Source organism: Sander vitreus, chromosome 3, assembly GCF_031162955.1.
Source record: "Sander vitreus isolate 19-12246 chromosome 3, sanVit1, whole genome shotgun sequence".
Taxonomy (NCBI): domain Eukaryota; kingdom Metazoa; phylum Chordata; class Actinopteri; order Perciformes; family Percidae; genus Sander; species Sander vitreus.
In genome coordinates, this window is record NC_135857.1 from 31,879,581 (window position 1) to 31,898,680 (window position 19,100).

At 39.3% G+C, this 19,100-nt stretch overlaps 1 protein-coding gene across 1 annotated transcript; it reads right to left on the minus strand.

The window, feature by feature from the left end:
• Positions 1–1,680: 1,680 nt before the first annotated feature.
• LOC144515848 (cdc42 effector protein 3) lies at positions 1,681–11,131 on the minus strand. The gene is made up of 2 exons (XM_078247005.1): positions 10,971–11,131; positions 1,681–5,556 (listed from the first exon to the last, which is right to left on the minus strand). Exon 2 carries the CDS (start codon positions 4,975–4,977, stop codon positions 4,060–4,062), a length of 918 nt encoding a protein of 305 aa, XP_078103131.1. The 5' UTR covers positions 4,978–5,556; positions 10,971–11,131; the 3' UTR covers positions 1,681–4,059.
• Positions 11,132–19,100: the final 7,969 nt, after the last annotated feature.

Consider the following 19,100-nt stretch of genomic DNA (forward strand, 5'->3'; position numbering starts at 1 on the left):
AACAATCAGATCTAAATTCTATATTATATTCTATGTATGATATATATATGTATTCCAAATATACATCATGTATTTTCTACTGCTTCTAATATTTTATTATTTTATTATATTTTATATGTCCTTTTACATTTACTAGGCTACTTACTGTGTTTTCTAATGAAGTGTTTTCACATGATTGTAGTTCTATAACCGGAGTGACAATATATATCTGCAATATGTATATTCCATATTCTTCAGTGGGGATAATACAGGTATTTATAAAACCTTGCACCATGTAATGCACACGTACTGTATAAACAATGTACTGCAATGTATTAATAATCATTAGTTTTTACTGTTCTCCACTACAACTACACTCCAATAGCAACAAGACAGACGCTTATGTAAAATGATAGCCTACAACATAATTGTAGATAAAAACATTTTAAATGACATTTTAAACGTTTTTAAAATACAAGAAAATAAAATACACACGGATGTTATTATGCACTGTGACCACTGGAGAGCACTGAACACTGGAGCTGTGTCAAAAACTAGTTTTAAGTGGAGTTGAAAGATCCTCATTCCTCGATGCAGGAATGAGAGCTTTGAGAAAGCCTTCACGAAGGAGGGCCACAACAACTTCTGGTTTAAGCGAGGAGCGAGGAGATATCAAATAAGAGACTTGAGAAGCAGCCCAATTCTCTATTTGATATCTCCTTGCTCGAGGAGGGATCTCTGAGGAGCTATGAGCGAGGATTCACAAGAGCAGCCTTCCCTTTAAAAAAAACACATTTCCTCGTTTCCTCTCTCCTCGCATGATTTTCTTGCGTCTCTCCCATGCTTCCTCAGTACGGACTAAGACTAAAACGCGAGTGGAGGAACCGTGGATGCAATTTAAGGGAAATGAGATTCAGCCACAGCCTCTAATTGGGTTGATTGATTGCACCGAAAAGGGGCGTTTCTTTCCCACGCAGGGGTGTTTGATTTACGTTTCCTGTGGTCTCAGCTGTGGTCAGGTGGCCTCTGCTTGGGGAATTTTAACAGGAGTAGAAGTATAAAGTACTCAAGTAAAGTACAAGTACCTCAAATTTTGACAGTTCTTGAGTTCTTAATATGTAATATAACTTGGTTACATTCTACAACTGCTCTTAGCAAATAGGCTACATTATACAGGGAGTGGTACTAGCCACTGACTGTTTTTAAAATAAAGAAACAAAATATAGTTTCTTATATTTTAAATGAATCATCAATTATAATCAAACACAATTATTAGGAATGTAACGATGCATCGCAAATCCCTTAAAAATCGACATAAATGTGTAAAGATTACAACCAACTGAGATCAAAAATGAACCGCAATGCAATTTTGGCCTTTTGGGCATAATCTACTTTTGATTTCACATGTTTGAATCAGCGAGATTTTTTTTTAGTTATTATTGAGTTGTTAATTATTTATTTAATTTTTGTTATTTAAGATAAAATACAATTTCAGTTGCACTTTGGATAAGAGGAAATATCTGTTGTTTTGCACAGTTTATATAAATAAATAAATATCTTTCAGTCATTTGTCTGCAGCTCATTCTGTTAAAAAAAAATCGTATCGTGAACTTAAAATCCTGAATCGTGAGTTGAGTGTTACATCCCTAACAATTATGTCTGTGTTTATGTTTGTGTGAAGAATTGTCCATGCATCCTCAGTTTTCTTTGTAGGAACGTTTTATTCTTACATTTACAGTGATATATTTATACAGCTTAAATGACATTTGAATAATAGGCTGCTGTGATAATGCAGACAGTGAATGTCAGGGAGGCTGACAGTGAGCGACAACATGGAAGAGGAGTGTTTTTAAAAAAAGACCGATAATTGAAAAAAATGGCCTACAAAGCGACACATTTCTTACATGTAAAGCATTTTATTATTTAAACTACAAGAATAAGCTTCTCCAGTTCCCCTCTGATCAAAAGAAAGACGCTGAAATGTCAGTGATGCTGTTCCCATATGTAACACTAGAGACTATTTGACCTTACATCTTTTACAAAAAGGAGAGTAAAATCAAAGGTTTTCACATTCATCTGGCATTGAAGCAGTACAGTAAATAAAATATTAATATTCAGTCTTCTGAAACATTTCAGACAAATATGGACAGAATATGGCCTTCAGCATAAAACTATTTATGTTTGCAGTTCAGCTTAGTGTGACTGAATGTGTAGTTTGCAGTTGTAAGACATTATTTATCAGTAGCTGTAGTTTCCACAGAGGATACGTGAGTCCTGCTGCTCCTGAATTTTCCTCACAGCTGCTGATTTCTCCCATATCTCCCGAGTCCGTTTTGACACTTTTATATCTGACTCAGTCGGCAACTTGTTAACCATTAACAAGCAGAAAATTCTCAGCATAGGTCAGATTAATAGACAACACAATGTGGGTTGTGGCTGGTGTTTCGTCCAAAGAAAAGGGGAATGTGTTTGTGTTACCAAGGTGACTTTGTTATCTTACAGTTTAAGTGTTCATAAGGTTTAGCTTCGATAAAGGCTCCTAAGGACCAGCCTGTTGCCTTGGCTGTTGTTATGTCGGGCAGCAACGTCCCAACAATTAACAACAATGTCCACACGCTTCTCACCGTTCTTAAATCTTTCAATGGCCATTATACTCAGCTGTCTTCTGGAAAAATACATTTTCTCCACCCTCCATTCCTCCATCCTTTGTCCTCCTTATATCTTTACAAGTCTTTAAGGATTTATTAAACTATGTATAAAAAATATCTGTACATCACATTAAATGGTAATTTCGGTATTTTTCAACCTGGACTACATTTTCCCATGCATCGGTGTCTAAAGGCCTTTTTACAGTCGCCGCAGCCGACCTGACGTAGATCTCGCTGGCGCGCCAGGATTTTAAGTTCTCTATTCTCTATAGTCTTTATTTTTTTCAGCGGCACGCGACAAAGCGGAAACAGGAAGCATGGATGAGTTACGAGTTACTGGGTTAAGATGAGTTCTTTTTTGATTAATGAAAGACTTGATCCGACAAAGTAGGTCATCGAATCAAATCGAAACATTGATGTCAATGCTGCTGCCAGTTCTGCCGTTGTTTACCTTTTTCTTCTTCTTCTAGTCCGTAGAAAGAACAACATCGGTAGCCTTTCCTCATTAGCGCCACCTCTGTTCAGGAGAAGACTGCAACTAGTGTCGCGACCACCACGCACGAGTATAAATACTCACGTCGCTTAGTATACCGCACGTTTAAGTGACTAATGTGAAAAATCTTTGAAATTGGTCCAGTATTGAGCGAGAACGCTGTAACCGGCAGCCACGAACTGGGCTGCAATGTAACCCTACAGGATTACTAATGTTCAGCGTCAGTTAGCATCCACTAAAAGAACTGTTTTTGCTGCAGACAGGCTCAGATTATTATTCTAAGCTCTGACTACATTATCAAAAGGATCCCTACAGAGATAGGGCTTTTTGTTAAAGAGTAAATTCCTTTTTGTTTAAACCGAAACAGCCCCAAAATCACTATCGCCAAACTCACCAGACTCCATGTAAATAATCAATACTTTTAGCTTGTATAGAGCCAGCATATTTCCACATGTAAATGGGTGAATTAAGGATTTATTTCAACCAAACCAGAGTGGTGATTGTTGGAACAGTGGAAAGACGAACCAAGACAGCTTTTCATTTGTTTTATTTTGTTTCTGTCGACCCTGAATGAAGTACGTTTTATGATGATAAAATTACTGTTTATTTTAATGGTGTCTGGTGAGTTTGGTGATGGCGATTTCAGGGCTGTTTCAAATTAAACAAAAAATATCTTATTCTTTAACAAAACGGTCTATCTCTGTAGGGATCCTTTCCATAATGTTGTCAGACACTTATAATCTGAGCATGTCTGTGGCAAAACGTGACTTTTTGTGGACGTAAATTAAAGGTTCGCAATTGCTCTTTAACAGCGTATTGCGTCTTGCTTAATACTGGACCAATTTCGAAGATTGTTGTTCAAATCAGTCACTTAGGAACAAAAACATGGGAGAATAGGGTCCAGGTTGAAAAATACAGAAGTAACCCTTTAATCTTTCTTCACAGCTCACAGCGGTTGTCCTCAGTCTTGTAGCGGTCCATGATACTCAGGACGTCCTCCATGATAGATGGGCCCAGGTCCAAGTTTAAGCCTGCCATAGAGTCTGACCGTGACACCCCGGATGAGACCGTGAGACCGGCCGGATGGAAGGCAGCGCAGGGCGACTCACTGCGTTCACTCCTCAGATCCTCGTTGCTCAGGCCGGCATCAGAGTCCAGGCTGAGGCCCCGGCGACCGTCCAGGGGCCCGCAGTTTTCTGACATGGAGTCCTCAGATGAGGCCTCTGAGAAGGAGCCAGAGGAGGGGACGAGCATGCGGATGGCTGGGGAGAGGGAGATGTCACGGCAGGGCTCTGATGCCAAACGACCCACCACGCCGTTCTCAAAGAGCTGGCTGTGGTTGTCTGTGTGCCTGTAGCCGTTGGCCTGTTTGTGGCTCATGTCTGCAGGCTGCTGATGGTGGTGGAAGTTGTTTTGCTGGGAAGGCAGAGAAGACGAGGAGGGGTCGTCCAGGTGGAGGCGTGGGGGTTTGGGTGGAGCCTGTTCATGGGAGATGAACACAGGCATGGAGATGGTGGTCTTTAGGAGGCCAGTGGAGGTGTGCTGATAGTGGTAACCATTGTAGGCGTAGCTGTGTGTGTCCTGTCTCGCGGTGAAGCCGTCATCCAGGTGTCTCTCCACGCTGTGCGAGCGCCCGTCCTGCACCCGACTCAGGGGCGGCAGCATGTTCATCTTACCCTGCAGGAAACCCACGTCTCCAAACATGTCGCCCTCCCCTTCGGGCCCCACATGGGCGCTGTGACGCACATCGCCCAGCGGGGGGCTGATCATATCACCTGAGAGGACATCACGGAGCCTCAGTCTCTTTCCCTTCTTGGGAGTTGTAGTTTTTAAGTACATTGGCGTCTTTGCAGGCATTTTGCTTCTGACAGGTCGACGTGAGGTGATCCAAAGAGAAGTCTCTTTTTATCTGAGAGGAGAGGTTAGTGTCCTCAGGTCCACTCACTGGGTAACACCTCTTTATGTTTGGGTAGCAGTCAGTTTCTCATGGTGATTAAAACCAGCAGAAGAAATGAAGCTGAATGTGAACAAATAGCTTACAAAGCAAACTCACTTGTTAAGAAGCTCCTCTGGCTCTTTCCACTCCCAACTGAGAGATCCAGTCTGTGTTGCTTCTCCCAGTGAGTATTCAAATATTTAAGTCGGTCAGCGTAGCGATAGCAACCCTGGGGGTTGTGCCTCACGCTGTCATGGGACTCCGGGGGGAGAAGAGGAAGGCCTTGACCTCAGATCAGCTCCCTGTGTCTTTCTCTCACACACAGAAAAGCCATATTCAAGCAAAAACTGGGTCCTCTTCCCTTCATAACACACGCACTCTGGTCTTGATCCCTCCTCAGAAAAAAGGGATGAAGGATTTGATCTTCGGCAGCCTCACTGTGTGCTGTCTGGCCGACCTCTTCAGAAACGTCAGGAATGTGACATCAAAACGCTGGAGATCTGTGTGGAGAAGCGAGAGAGAAAAAACGGTGTCAGACAGAGATGAAGAGAGAGGGAGGAAAGGCGAAAAGGGAGATAGACGGGGCAAAGGGGAAGGGAGGAGGCAGGAGCTGGGGGAGAGAGGAATGAAGGCAGGAGGAGATTTACAACCTTCTCTTCAATGAGGACATATGATGGAAAACCCTCAGAGAATCCTGAGTGTTTGAGTGTTTGCTAAAAGGGGTCTCTGGCCCCAAATTATGTGTAAATGTGTGACTTGAGGTCTTGAGGCTGCTCTTATGAGTCAGTCCATGCATCACTGCAGAAAATTAGTCATGCATTCCCAAAAGACCCCTCAGCTCAGTTAGTGGAAACACAAATTACTGCATGGAAATTGTTGGTTTAAAAAGCTTTTGGCCTCTGCAACAACCCGCCTGTTATCGGTGAAACATCTTAAAGTCTCTTTCCTGAGACAAACACTTTGAATTACGACATTTCGTGTCTCGCCCCGAGGGCTCTGTGATCTTGTGATCCCATCACTATTCGAAATATTCCTTTGGTTTTTAACTCTTTAAAGATAAAGAAGTCCACTGTTTTATGTTCAGTGTTCAGAGGTCTTGTCACAAAATTCGAGGAATGGAATGCAATCACAAAAACATAGCTAGACTTTAGGTGATGAGAAAAAAAGAGACATTTAGGAATCACTTTCTTTTTGTAGTCTGAGGAAGCATTTTGTCTTGAAACATGTATTAATAATAAACTTCATAGATCAAGCATAAAGTTTCTATAAAGCGCCTTGGACAACAAAAGAGTTATTTAGTCATGAATACAGTTTTTTATTTGTATGCTTAACTTTCAGATCATGTTGCTTGAATTGTCTGAATGCTGTGCAGGTCAGAGTGTCCTACACACCTACTACTTTGGGTTCACAGGCCCTTTTACGTTATGTTTACGATGCACTGAGGAATGTGTGGACTCTGGTGTTAATAACAAACCGTAAAACTATGACATACATGTTTGTCTCTGGGATTCCTTTTAATCTGAAGAAATGTCACTTTTTTCAATAATTATACTGCCTATTTTTCACCCAGAACCAGAGTTTCCAACTGACAGGAACAAAATATTTGTATCATCACCACAGTGGCATCTGAAATGGTCTAGTGAATATTCACACAGGGTTCACATTCAGGTTACTGTGAACTTCACACAGATTAAAAACCAGTTTGGTAAAGAACAGCCGTGGAAGGAACAACCACTAAGATCTTTTACTTCAATAAAATTAGCAGTACCACAGTGTAAAAATACTTTGTTACAGTACAAGTTAAAAGTTCTGCATAGAAAATCCTACTTAAAGGTCCCATATCATGCTCATTTTCAGGTTCATACTTGCATTTTGGGTTTCTACTAAAACATGTTTACATGCTTTAATGTTCAAAAAACACTTTATCACTTTTTCTCATACTCTCTGTCTGAATATACCTGTATTCACCCTCTGTCTGAAAAGCTCCGTTTGAGCGCCTGTCTCTTTAAGCCCCCTTCCCGAAAAAGCCCAGTCTGCTCTGATTGGTCAGTATCTGGGTCTTCCACATGTGCGCTCTCTAATGGTTTGTGTCCACATAGTTGTTTTTTGACAGCAGGGATCACCCCGCTTCCCAGCATTGTACACTAGTTGGCATGCCAATAGCAGTTATCAGTTTCTCTTTACTGACCACTGACAAACAAAGAAAACATGCTACACCTTCCGACAACTGTGATGGTTGCACCTGATTTGACAAATGCTTCACGTGGGGCTGTCTGTCCCTGGATTTTAAAACAGACCATCATGGCGGCTCGTTCGGAAACTTTATCTTATTTTACGAAAATAGTTCACCGAAATATGTTTCGGAAAACATTTTATGCGAGAAAAAAAGCTGCAGGTGCTGAATCTGTCTTCATTTCAGATTTTGTTTCAGATAACGGTCAGTTTAAAAGATTTTTGGTAGTGTTTGAGAGGCGGCAAGTCGAGCTGCCTACTCCTCATTTGCATAAAGTAGCAAAGTGGATTAAACTTTATGCAAATGAGGAGTGGGCAACTTGACACCCCGCGTATCCAAAATCACTGCAACACTACCAGAATGCATTGATCGGCTGCTAACATAGACAATGAATGAGAAGCATGGAAATGACGCTTCATGGTACCATCAGTCTCTGTCAGCAACCCAAACTGTTTTTTATTTCATTTTAGGTGGAGGCACAACAGACTTTTATGTGCAGCCCCGGAATGACGTTAGCCGCCCTGGAGACCCGTTTTCACAACCAGGTTTTCTTTAAATGTTGCTATGAAGACATAACGTCAGTCCAGTTGTTCACGTTGCAAAGCTTTTGTTGGAAGTGGAACTAATCAAGTATTAGCCTAATTTGCATGGACAAAAACCAAACTGTTACATAAAAAGACCAAAAAACTCATGAGTGGGATAATCTTGTTTTTCATGGCAGCAATGATTGCATGAAAGATGTTCAGATTATCAAGATGTCGATACTTTAAAGAAATAATCAGGGAAGAGAAGTTGGATGTCATTATTACTCGTGTTTGCAGTGTTTATAACAGAGGATGGGGTTTGATCGCAACTGAAAGACAAACACAGAAGTGACGACCATAAAGTTTACATTTACGTTTCAGGTACTTTTGATGCTTTTCATCAAACTGACTTCATAGTGGGCAACAGATACAGAAGGAAACAGATAATAATTTCCAGATGAGCATCAATACTCCGGCTAACGTTTGCTCGGCTTGTTTCTCTTCCATCCAGATCCAGACATCCGATGACTAAAATCATTTGTCCGTTTAAAATATATAGCCTAATTAAAAAACAACCACTGAATACCAGTGAAGAACTGAACCAAGGGCGGAGTTGCATTTTGAAGATATTTCCCATTAATTAATTACTGTGTTTGACAGAGGGATGATGGGATGTGGGCGACCTGCCCTTCAAAGGAATAGTTCATCCAAATAAGGAAAGTTGAGTCATAGATCTGTTTCTGGATGTCAAAACCTCATTTTGACATCCTGAGATGTTACCTTAATGGCATCAACACAGTTTCTATAGATAGTGTTTTATATATATTTTTAAAGTACAAAGACAATACAAATTTCAATTTACGTATAGTTATCACATTATTATTATTTTTTATTGATTGTTTAAATGAGATACTAATACACACATACGTACACACATAACCCCACAGGAAGCTTTCCAGCATCAATGAAGCATAAGTTTGTTTGTCCTACAGTTCAACCATGAAGGTTCCCACAAGTCTAAGCTGTCTATCTCACACACAAACACACACATATCTGTGCTGTAATCTGTACTATATTCCTTTAGCCCTACCCTATAACATTAATCTAAAACTAATAAACCTTAACCAAGTCTGAACCATCAAGCCCTTTGAAGAAGTGAGGTGCAAACAAAACTTCCCCCATAAAATCCTACATATTTCTCATTTAGGTGACCATAGTTTAAAATACTGATAACCATAAAGGAGAAAATACTGTAGTTCAGACAGCTATTTGGTATTTCTTTCCTCTGTGCTTCACCGTTTTTACTAGGAAGCTGCTGCTGATGCAATTAGCCACAGAGGAGGCTGATCTGACATCTGTTTCTGCTCTCAGGCTCCATTTGCTGCCCATGTCCGCTACAACAGGACAGAGAACCAGTGAGCCCTGTAAACTTCTAGGACAAACACTTAGGCTAGGCCTACTGAAGCGAACATGCGGCTCCTTTCATTGTTGTTGTCCTCCGCAGTCTCTTGCGTCAAGCGTAATTGCGCACAGCAGGCGATTGTTTGTTAATCCGTTTGTTTTTACCATAACAATTAAGCTTATTTTGTCTAGTTATTTTCCACAGTGAGGTTCCAGTATGAACCTCCCCACTGTTAACTATCAGTAAAACTATGAATAAATTAATATTCATGTTAAACCCTGACAAAAGAATGCATACTCATTGAGTCATCTGAAGCTGTGATTCACAGGGCGTTGGAAAAATGGGTTTACTAACATGTGGACAGGTTTTGGATAACATCTCTCTCTCTCTCTCTCTCTGTCTCTCTCTCTCTCTCTCTCTCTCCCTTAACTTCATGAGTGCCAAGAGAGTATAACAATACAAAACAAAACCTGATCCACAGTGAGTCTAACACTACTGCTAAAGCGCTAAAATTAGAGATAAAAGATAGTGAGTTTAAGAATAAACTCAAATTACCTCTCTCTCTCTCTCTCTCTCTCTCTCTCTCTCTCTCTCTCTCATTATGCAACTGCAGCTTCTAAGATCACCCGTCTTCCTGAAGACTCTCTCGCCAAATCTGTCTCTTTCTAGTCTAATCCAGTCAGCATCAAGTCATACAGCACATCTATTTCCAATCATGAATGCTGCTTCTGATGATGATGGCCAGGATGAAATGATTAATATTGACCCTCACAAACAACCAATGTTGCTAAGTTGACTATGAGGTGTGTGTGTGTGTGTGTGTGTGTGTGTGTGAGCTGTTCTAAAAAACTATATATATAAAAAAAATAGTGTCCAAGTGTGCAGCTGGAGCACTTACACTGTGTCAGAGAGCAGCGGGACTCTGGCTGCCTGCCGACTGCGGTGACCTCCTGTCTTTGGCAACAGAGTGGAGTTTATTCCTGGAGCACTGCAGGTAGTCTGAGTAACTGCATGGGTACGTTTTTAAATTGTGTAATACCCCCCCCCCACACACACACACACACACCACTGATTTCCCTTTTGGTGAATGCCCCACAGGAAAAGCTCTGACTGCTTCTGTAACACTTGATCTTCTTAGAAATGAGATAATCATAACCTGGATTTGGTGAGAAGAAGTTTTTCTTCCTCGCCACTGTGTGCAATTGCTCTTGGGGGAATTGTTGGGTCTGTGAATTATAGAGTGCGGTCTAGACCTACTGATAACCTGAGATAACGTCTATTAGGATTTGACACTATAAATACAATTGAATTGAATTGAATAGATTGCAGCCTACATTAAAGCCCAAACTGCTACTGATGGGTGAACCAAATATAGCCTATAATTTGTCATATATAGGTTATTACTCAGAGCTTCAACAGATGATAATATTTGATTGTAATCACGTCTGTCTAAAAAGTGAAGTAAAATGTGTAGGCTGCATGTAGGTTTTGCTCTCAAAAAACTGCGCACGTTGAAACAAGGGAGTGTCACGCGCAGCGAAGCCGATCAGGCTATTATGTTAACAAACAAAATGTTACACTAGTCAGTTTTTCCTCTTTTTGTTAGTCACATAATAGAAAACAGTAGGTCTATTCAACAACAGGTATGTAGCTTATGCGCCGCGACCACCGACCGACCACTGACCACGTTTAAACCCATGTACAAAAAAGTACCACAAACGCCTCAAAATAAACATAAAATATAAAGATATTTACCTCCAGAGTGAAACGTCGTTCTGTTTTTTCTTGAGAAAATAAAATCTCTAGAGTTTAGTCGTACAATCCACCGACACAGACCTCAGCTTCAGGGCAGGTAAACCTCTTACTGGCTGGGTATTAATGTCTCTGGAGCGCTCTGGACTGAGAAAGTAAAGAACCACTTCTCACACACAAGGAGCGCCGTCAAATCAGCTGGAAATATAGCACCAACAACGTCCGGTTTGGAATTTCAAATTAAGATCTGTCTTCTTCTATCTGTGAACATTTGTAACAAAATGTTACTTAAGTAAAAGTACAAAAGTAGTAGCATCAAACCAAAATTAAGTAAGTAAGTAAAACGTCTCCTTTCAGTAATTTTATTCTGTTTTTTTTTCCATTGGGCCTACTAACAAATACATGTAAGAACATTTTCATGTTCCTCAACGTGGAGTCAATTTTAAAGTTAGTAATTAGGTCTCCCTTCCATTTAGCGCAGACGTTTTATTCCTTTTAGTCCGTATTTGTGTTGGCTTACTATTTTCTTTTTCTCTTGTCTCCCTGTACTTGTGTAAGGCGTCATTGGGTTTCATAAAATGCGCTATATTAATCTAAGCCGCTAGAATTAACACAAACTGAAAGTTTCATATAGCCACTTTAAGTAGCCTAATTGGTATACTACTGAATATATTAGTACAATATAGTACTGCATCATATAATGTGTTTTTCTATGAAAAAGGTAACTAGTAACTGTAAGCTGTCAGACAGCCTAAATGAAGTAAAAAGTATATTATATCCCTCTGAGCAGAACTATAAAGTAGCAGAAATGGAAATACTCAAGTAAAGTACAAGTATGTCAAAATTGTATTTAAGTACTGCACTTGATTAAATGTAGTTAGTTACATTTCACCACTTCTTAAATGGGGAAAAAAAACTGTGCATGTATTGTTTCCAAACATAAACAAGACGTGCGTTGTTTTATTTTGAAAAGAAGAAATTCCTCGCTTCCGGTGTCACTTTGGGAGATGGATAAATATCCCATTAAACGGATCTTTAAATCAGTGTGTGATAATTTAGAACTGCTCTGAAGAAGAGGATTAGGAGGGATGAGACAATGTTACTGATCAAGACGAGTAAAACTGATGACAAACACACAAAATAATAATAATTATAACCCTAGTGTTCATTTTATTCTATTGGTTTTATTTGGTTATCTTTTAACATTTTATATTGTTATTGTTGTAATTTTCAGTCTTGCTTATTTTCTTTTATTTTTTTATTATTGTTTGTTTTCTTTTGTTTTTTTCTCATCTGTGTTTTAATGTTGTTCTGTGAAGCACTTTGGGCTGCATGCTTGCATGAAAGGTGCTATATAAATAAAGTTGAGTTGAGTTGATTTAATCCTTACAGATTTAACCTGTTTCTGACAAAACACAAAAACACAACCAGATTCATTATTACAAAAAATAAAAATAAATAAAATGTCATTGCTACAGTTACATTATGCACAATGCTGCTGTTGTAAGACCCAATTTTTCTGTGTACTGTGAAGTGAATCTTGGTTTTCGGACCCCCTCTTCGCCTCATCCAGCCAATTAGAGAGCTGTCTCACTGTGACAGACATTTTAGAGATGATGAAGACTCTTATGATGTACTATTTGTATTAGCAGCTGGCAGACATTGTTTGTTGTTCATACAGACAACAGCCACCAGACTTTTTATTCAGTTGAATAATTGTCAAGCTGCATTAGAAAAGTCAGCTTTGAAATCTGCAGCTTTGCAGTACAAGAGTTATTTCAATGCTTTTAAAAGCTGCACTAGTTCATGGGGCTAAAGCAGAGCTCACCAACAAACTTTTTTTCTCAAATTAATGAATCTTTATTAGTTTGCTTACATAAAATTCTACTGTGAGTACAGTATCAGGAAATATTTTCATTTATTTATTTATGAGGACAACGCACATGAATCAGCATTTCTGTAATTCAACTGCAGTCTTTTAATGAGATGTTTTGAAACCGTTGAGGTGATGGTTAAGATTTACAGACAGAAGATAGAAAAATACGAAAAGACAGCAACAAAATAAGCATTCTGAGGACAGTGCAGAAGCCGTGCAGAGCAACAGGAAGCAGCAAAACATTAGCATCAACAACGTCACTATTCAGTACATGGAGCCATGCAAGCAAGCAACACTTACATAAACATTGTGACAACTTACATTTCATTGTGCCCTTTGTTGTAAAATGTTGTGTGTATCTACAGCAACAGCAGCAGAATCAATCAAACACAACATTTGGCTATGTTTTCTCAAAAGAGTTATAAAGTCTTGGTATTATGAGGAATAATTAGACATTTAAATTGGCCCTCAAATCTTTACTGCTGGCTCAGTCGAGACCTGCTGGAGCATAAAGTTTGGAGGCTCATTCTGATGGCCCCAACAGGGTTGGCACTGAGCTTAATTAAAGCGAGGTAATGAGGATTTAACAAATGGAGAATGCAGACGTTTGCTGTTCGTGGGTCAGACTGCAGACACATCTTGTTTACAGCTCCTGCGGGATGCCTGCTAGGGAAATTAAACTCATTCCCTCTTTACTCATCTACTGGAGTGTGCTTTGTGCTCGTCTGCAAAGAAAGCCGGCGTTTTTTCCGCTGAAGCAGCATCACACAATAAAACTGCAGCATGTGAAGCAATGTGCAATGTTATTTTTAGGGTTTGGGGTAACAGAGTTGGAGTTTCTTGCACAAATTCACCCACTTCCAAGGTGCATGGAGAAGGAAATCTAAAACATCTGCAGCAATAAAATGCAACATAGACATGAATGCAGCAGGAATATTAATCCACAAACATCAGATATAATTGGAAAACACTGAGAGGGGACATTTTACTGAACAATTAATACTTTTACTTTGATACTTTAAGTACATTTAGCTACTTCCATACTTTTACTTAAGTAAGGTTTTTAATGTGGGACTTTTACTTGTAGTGGAGTATTGTCACAGTGTGGTATTAGTACCTTTACTGACGTAAATGATCTGAATACTTCTTCCAGCACAGCTGTGTATTATGTGCATGTTTGTCTCACAACAAAGTTCTTTATACTGCAAGTGTTGCTGGAGTTTTGACCTCTTCAGGGTTTTGGGTTGGACTTTCTTAAAGGAGAATTCCGGTCAATTTCAACACGTAGCTCTGTTGTTTGTAAATTTGGAGTGCTGGCAGTAGCGAGAAAAACAAAAACAATCGGTGCTGCCTACACCGTGTTATCCTCCTGCTGGAGTTAGCACTCAACAGGCTTAAACAGGGCAAGTTTTAAAGTTGTTTTTAGCCTCTTAACATGTTCAAAATGTATTTAATTTAATTAATTAATTATTAATTTAATGATTAAATAAGGTAATGTCTCCAACCTTACCTCCATTATAACTTGTCTCCTGCTAGTTGTACTACAGCACTTACTTTTAAAAAATAAGCATATGCCTATTTTTGAAAATATGTTTGCATCTCTTTTCGGTGTTGTAGTTTGTAGACGGTCCCGAAGCACTCCTTGCAGTATCAACACCGGAACTAAACAGAGCTGAATTAGCAGAACTTTTATGTATTTCTTTCACATCTACTGCAGTCAGATTCACTGTGTTCACTCAGAAGGAATCACTTCACATGGGTAGGCACTTTTAATGACATTCTGAACATGTTAAGAGGCTAAAAACAAGTTTAAAACTTTCCCTGTTTAAGCCTGTTGGGTGCTAATGCTAGCAGGAGGATAACACGGTGTAGGCAGCACCGATTGTTTTCATTTTTCTCGCTACTGACAGCACTCCAAATTTAAAAACAACAGAGCTACGTGTTGAAATCGACTGGAATTCTCCTTTAAAACAAGACAAACCTAAAGAGAACACACACTCTTTATCTCTCTCGCTCACTGTATCACTCTCACTCTCTGTAAGTGTTTGAAGCCGACTGGAATGTGTGAACCTGATAAGCAGAGTGTTAAACGAGTCTCTGCAAAGATGTTACATCACACAGCAGGGACAGAAAAAAAAAAGAAATAAAATAAAATAAAATATATATATATATATATAAACACACACACACACACACACACACACACATATGACATCACCTAAGTAAATCAAGATGTAATACGTGCAGTATGGGTTGGGGCCACATGAGGATCCATGCATGATCTCTGTCTCCAGGCCCATGGCGAGGCTCCAGCCCCCAAGCCAGGGGCGCTGTATAGGGGGGAAAAGTTAGGACAATTCCAAGGGTCCATGACTGACAGGGCCTCCAAAAAATAGGTAAAAACTAATATAAAATTATTAAACCATCATCATTCAGTATATATATTTCAAATATAATAATACAATTAATGATCTCTTTGTTTTTACTTGTTTTTGGCAGTAAAAGTTAAATATCCCCATTGACCAAAAAGTAAACATCCATATTGACCGACCACCCCCCTGTATCTGCATGAAATGGTTTGGTCCTGCCTTAGCGCACTCAGTGACGGTGTTTAGTTGCAGTCAGTAAATGCGCCAGAACTACAGTGACCACAATGTTACCAAGTAACGTTAAATCAAAATCTGGTTTTCAAAAAAGGAAAGAGAGAAAAGAGAGAGAGGAAAGACAAAGGAAAGGGTGTCAAACTGTAACCCAGTTTTTCACCAAGAAAGGTGGGTAGCCTATAGTCTGTGAGTGGTATTAACCTGTTGGCTTAATGTCCATAGTGAAATAAGCTAGCTAGCTACAGACTAGTGTTAGCCTACATTTAATCACCATTTAATCAGTGCAGGGAAACATTTAGCAAGATATTCATATTAAATCATTGTCCCTGCCCCTTTTAGCAGACTTAACAACAGATGAGTCAGCAGCACCCCAGTCTCCCCCTAACTGTGCCCCTCCCTGTCCCAGTGAAGAAGGTGAGCAACATTGTGTTCAATGACATGCCAGTTAGCATCATTGCAGGGAGTCTGTGGGGAAGAAAATGAAATATTTATTAATGACAGAAATTCCAACACATTAATAACAATTATTTTCTCACATAATGATCATTATGAAATAAAATACAAAAACAACAACCTACTGTCTGTACTGGATGCTGGACAGTTGGAAACAGTGAGTAGCTTACCTGAGCCTGCATGTAAGATACAGACAATATTAACTGTATTGATCTACAAGAAGCAAGACAGTTGCAAGCCTTTAATTAGAGTTATGTAAAGCTTTTGATGAGACAGTTAGGTCCTAGAGATGTGGTGACAACAGCTGCGCAGAGGGGGGCCCAATTTGATTTTTTGTCATGGGGCCCAAAATTCCTGGAGGAGCCCCTGCCCCCAGGTGTCGCCCCATGCTAAGACCCCCAGAGAGGTTGGCGTTCGTCCAGCTCTGAGAGGCAACGTGGGGGATGGAGGTTTGCGCCTGTGTGAATTCTCTGACTGAGTTTCACCCCAAGAAAGTTGTGTAAGAACAAAGAGAAGAATTAAATGAAAGGTGGAGGACAACGTCTTCTTTTAGTGCCTCTATTAACATCGCTGAGAGAGGCAGGAATTAAAGAGAAACAGAGTTAGAGCAAGAAGGAAAGACATTATATTTGTTTGCTCTTTGTAACATGGCACCATGTTGGTCCTGCAAACTGACCCTGGCAGACAGGACTACAGCCAGAGCCAGAGTTCTCTTTCATTGTGAGTTATTATGCAACAGGCTCACTCAGCCAGGTGGAATTATTCTCTCAGTCTCTATAGTCTCATAGATTTCACAATAGCACAGGAATTTCCCCAGTGTGGGATTAATAAAGTCTATCTTAATAAGGAGTTAAGATTGAGGAAAAGTCCCGCTGTTGAATCACTTTGAATCTCATTCCCAGGAGGTTTACTTACCTGCTGCTTAAAACTTGTACACAAACTTAAATGTCCCTATTTTTCCTCGATGTTCTTCACAGTAAATAACAAAATCTCATTTGTAAATATTCCATATCTGCTTCTCCCAACACTTCACCAAAGCTAAACAATAATTTAAGATGTGATGTTTTACATAACAACATCCCAGATGTTTTAAGCATCATTTTATTTTATTTCCCATATTTCAGACTTACATTTAACGTTTAAAGATCCGGATCTTAACTACAAAATGAAATAAAGTTCTTTGAATTTGAACAGTGTTAGTCCAGACAAAACATGGCTGCAATGATGGACCCACTGATGAGATTTTTAGCGGTTATTAATATATATTGGGGTACAACATTGGGATTACAATTGAAAGAATAATGATACCATATTTTCTGAAGTCTGGAGTGTATTTGTTAGTTTGTGTCATTAAAAGCACTTAAAGATAAACATTAAAATCATCATTTTAATAAATCAGACTTGAATAGAGTAGGCACGCATATATGGAGGTGTATGCCTCGATGCAGAAGGTCAAGGGTTCAAGTCCGACCTGTGACGATTTCCTGCATGTCTTCTCTCTCTCTGCTTTCATTTCTAGCTGTTCTTTCCATTAAAGGCTGAAATGCCCCAAAAAATCTTTAATTGACCTCGGATCACATTGACCCGTTTTTAATTTTTGTTTTATATCAGAAAATATGGGACGTAGAAATAAGCGCTGAAAATATGTAGAAGAAAAATTTAACAATTTCAAACGTTGGAAAAATCAAGGCGTCAAAAACGTTGAGGTTGACGGGAAGACAACACAAGGGTTTAAAAAAAAAATAATAAAATGCTTTGGCCTCAATAGTCCTCACTCCTCACACACATAACATCCAGCCCACAGTGGTTCCTGGTGAGTATGGGGTTGTGCTTTCATTTCCGAGCATTGAGAGTCACGACGCACAACTGAGACACAGAGTGACCTCATAGCCAGGAATTCTGGGAATCTGTGAGTAAATTAGCCTTCATGTGTTTCCATTTAGTTGGCTGTGATTGAAGCAAACTGCAGAGCCTCAGGGCTAAAAGAAGAGAGAGAAACAGAAAATGCAGAAAGAGGGACGAGAGGAAAACAAGAAAAGGAGGAGAGAAAAAAAAAAAAAAAAACATGCTTTTAACAAGCATTTTTCTTATGTTTACAGTTTGTATTTAAGATACACAAATAAGAACAAACAGAGAGAGAGAGGTGAAAAAAGAAAGGAGGCCTGACCAGAGAGATGACCTCAGAGAGGAAGTAGTTTCCAGCTGTTTTCCTGCGTCAGAGAAACACTGTAACCTGACTCATTCAGAAATATGGAAGCATCCCTATGTTGACTTTTGACCTACAGTAATCCCTCTTTCCAAAAGAAATAAATGTAAAAGTGGGTTGACTTAGTGAACTTGGCGATTTGTGTTGGAATGGCTATAATCAATATTTTCATATTAACGATGGATCACATGGCTACTTGTATGTGAAATGATTATCTCCAAACAGTTTAATAGTAAGTTTCAGCTCATTGTTCAATTCTCTGCACACAAGCTTATTGTTCTGGTTTACTCCCATTGCTCTCATAGCATTGCTTTCAGCCACAACAGGTAGCTGTTTTTAGAGGAAAAACCCACTGTACAGTACCTGCTCGGCACCAAACAGCAGACGGACACAGTTAGAGACTAGAGGGTGAACATAGTGGAGCATTTAGCAGCTAAAGCTAAGTTCACACTACTTTCAAAGATTGCTGTACTTAAAAAACAAGCCCTTAATGTTTATTTATTAGTAACATTTCCTAGGGAATCAATAAAAACATTATATATATATATAAAAAATAATAATAATAGAAAAAAAGATTGCTGTACTGTTCACACTACACAACATGATTGACCGGTGACCAAGTGTTTTACACTATAAGATCTTTCACCAGGAGGAATCCTTGATCAGTACATCTGGTCTCCAAACTACGTTTAGTCACGAAAAGACCAAGAGAAGTGACACAGAACATGACGTAATACGTGAGACAGGACACGACTTTGTACGACAGCAAAAAAAAAAAAAACATTGTTGATATTTTGTCTTGTCACTAAAACACAGCATTTGCAACTCTGACCATAATGTTACTTATTAAACCAAGTAATTTATTTAAAAAAAAAAAAACAGATATGAATCTGCTTGCCAGCACTTGGAGAGATGCCAGTTCACCTCCTTGATTAAAGTCAAAAAAATATTTTTCAAGGGACCACATCGCTTCACTTTCAAATGTACCACTTTCA

Excerpts from the sequence above, each read along its gene's own strand:
- LOC144515848 (XM_078247005.1), bottom strand. The coding sequence starts at position 4,977 with ATGCCTGCAAAGACGCCAATGTACTTAAAAACTACAACTCCCAAGAAG.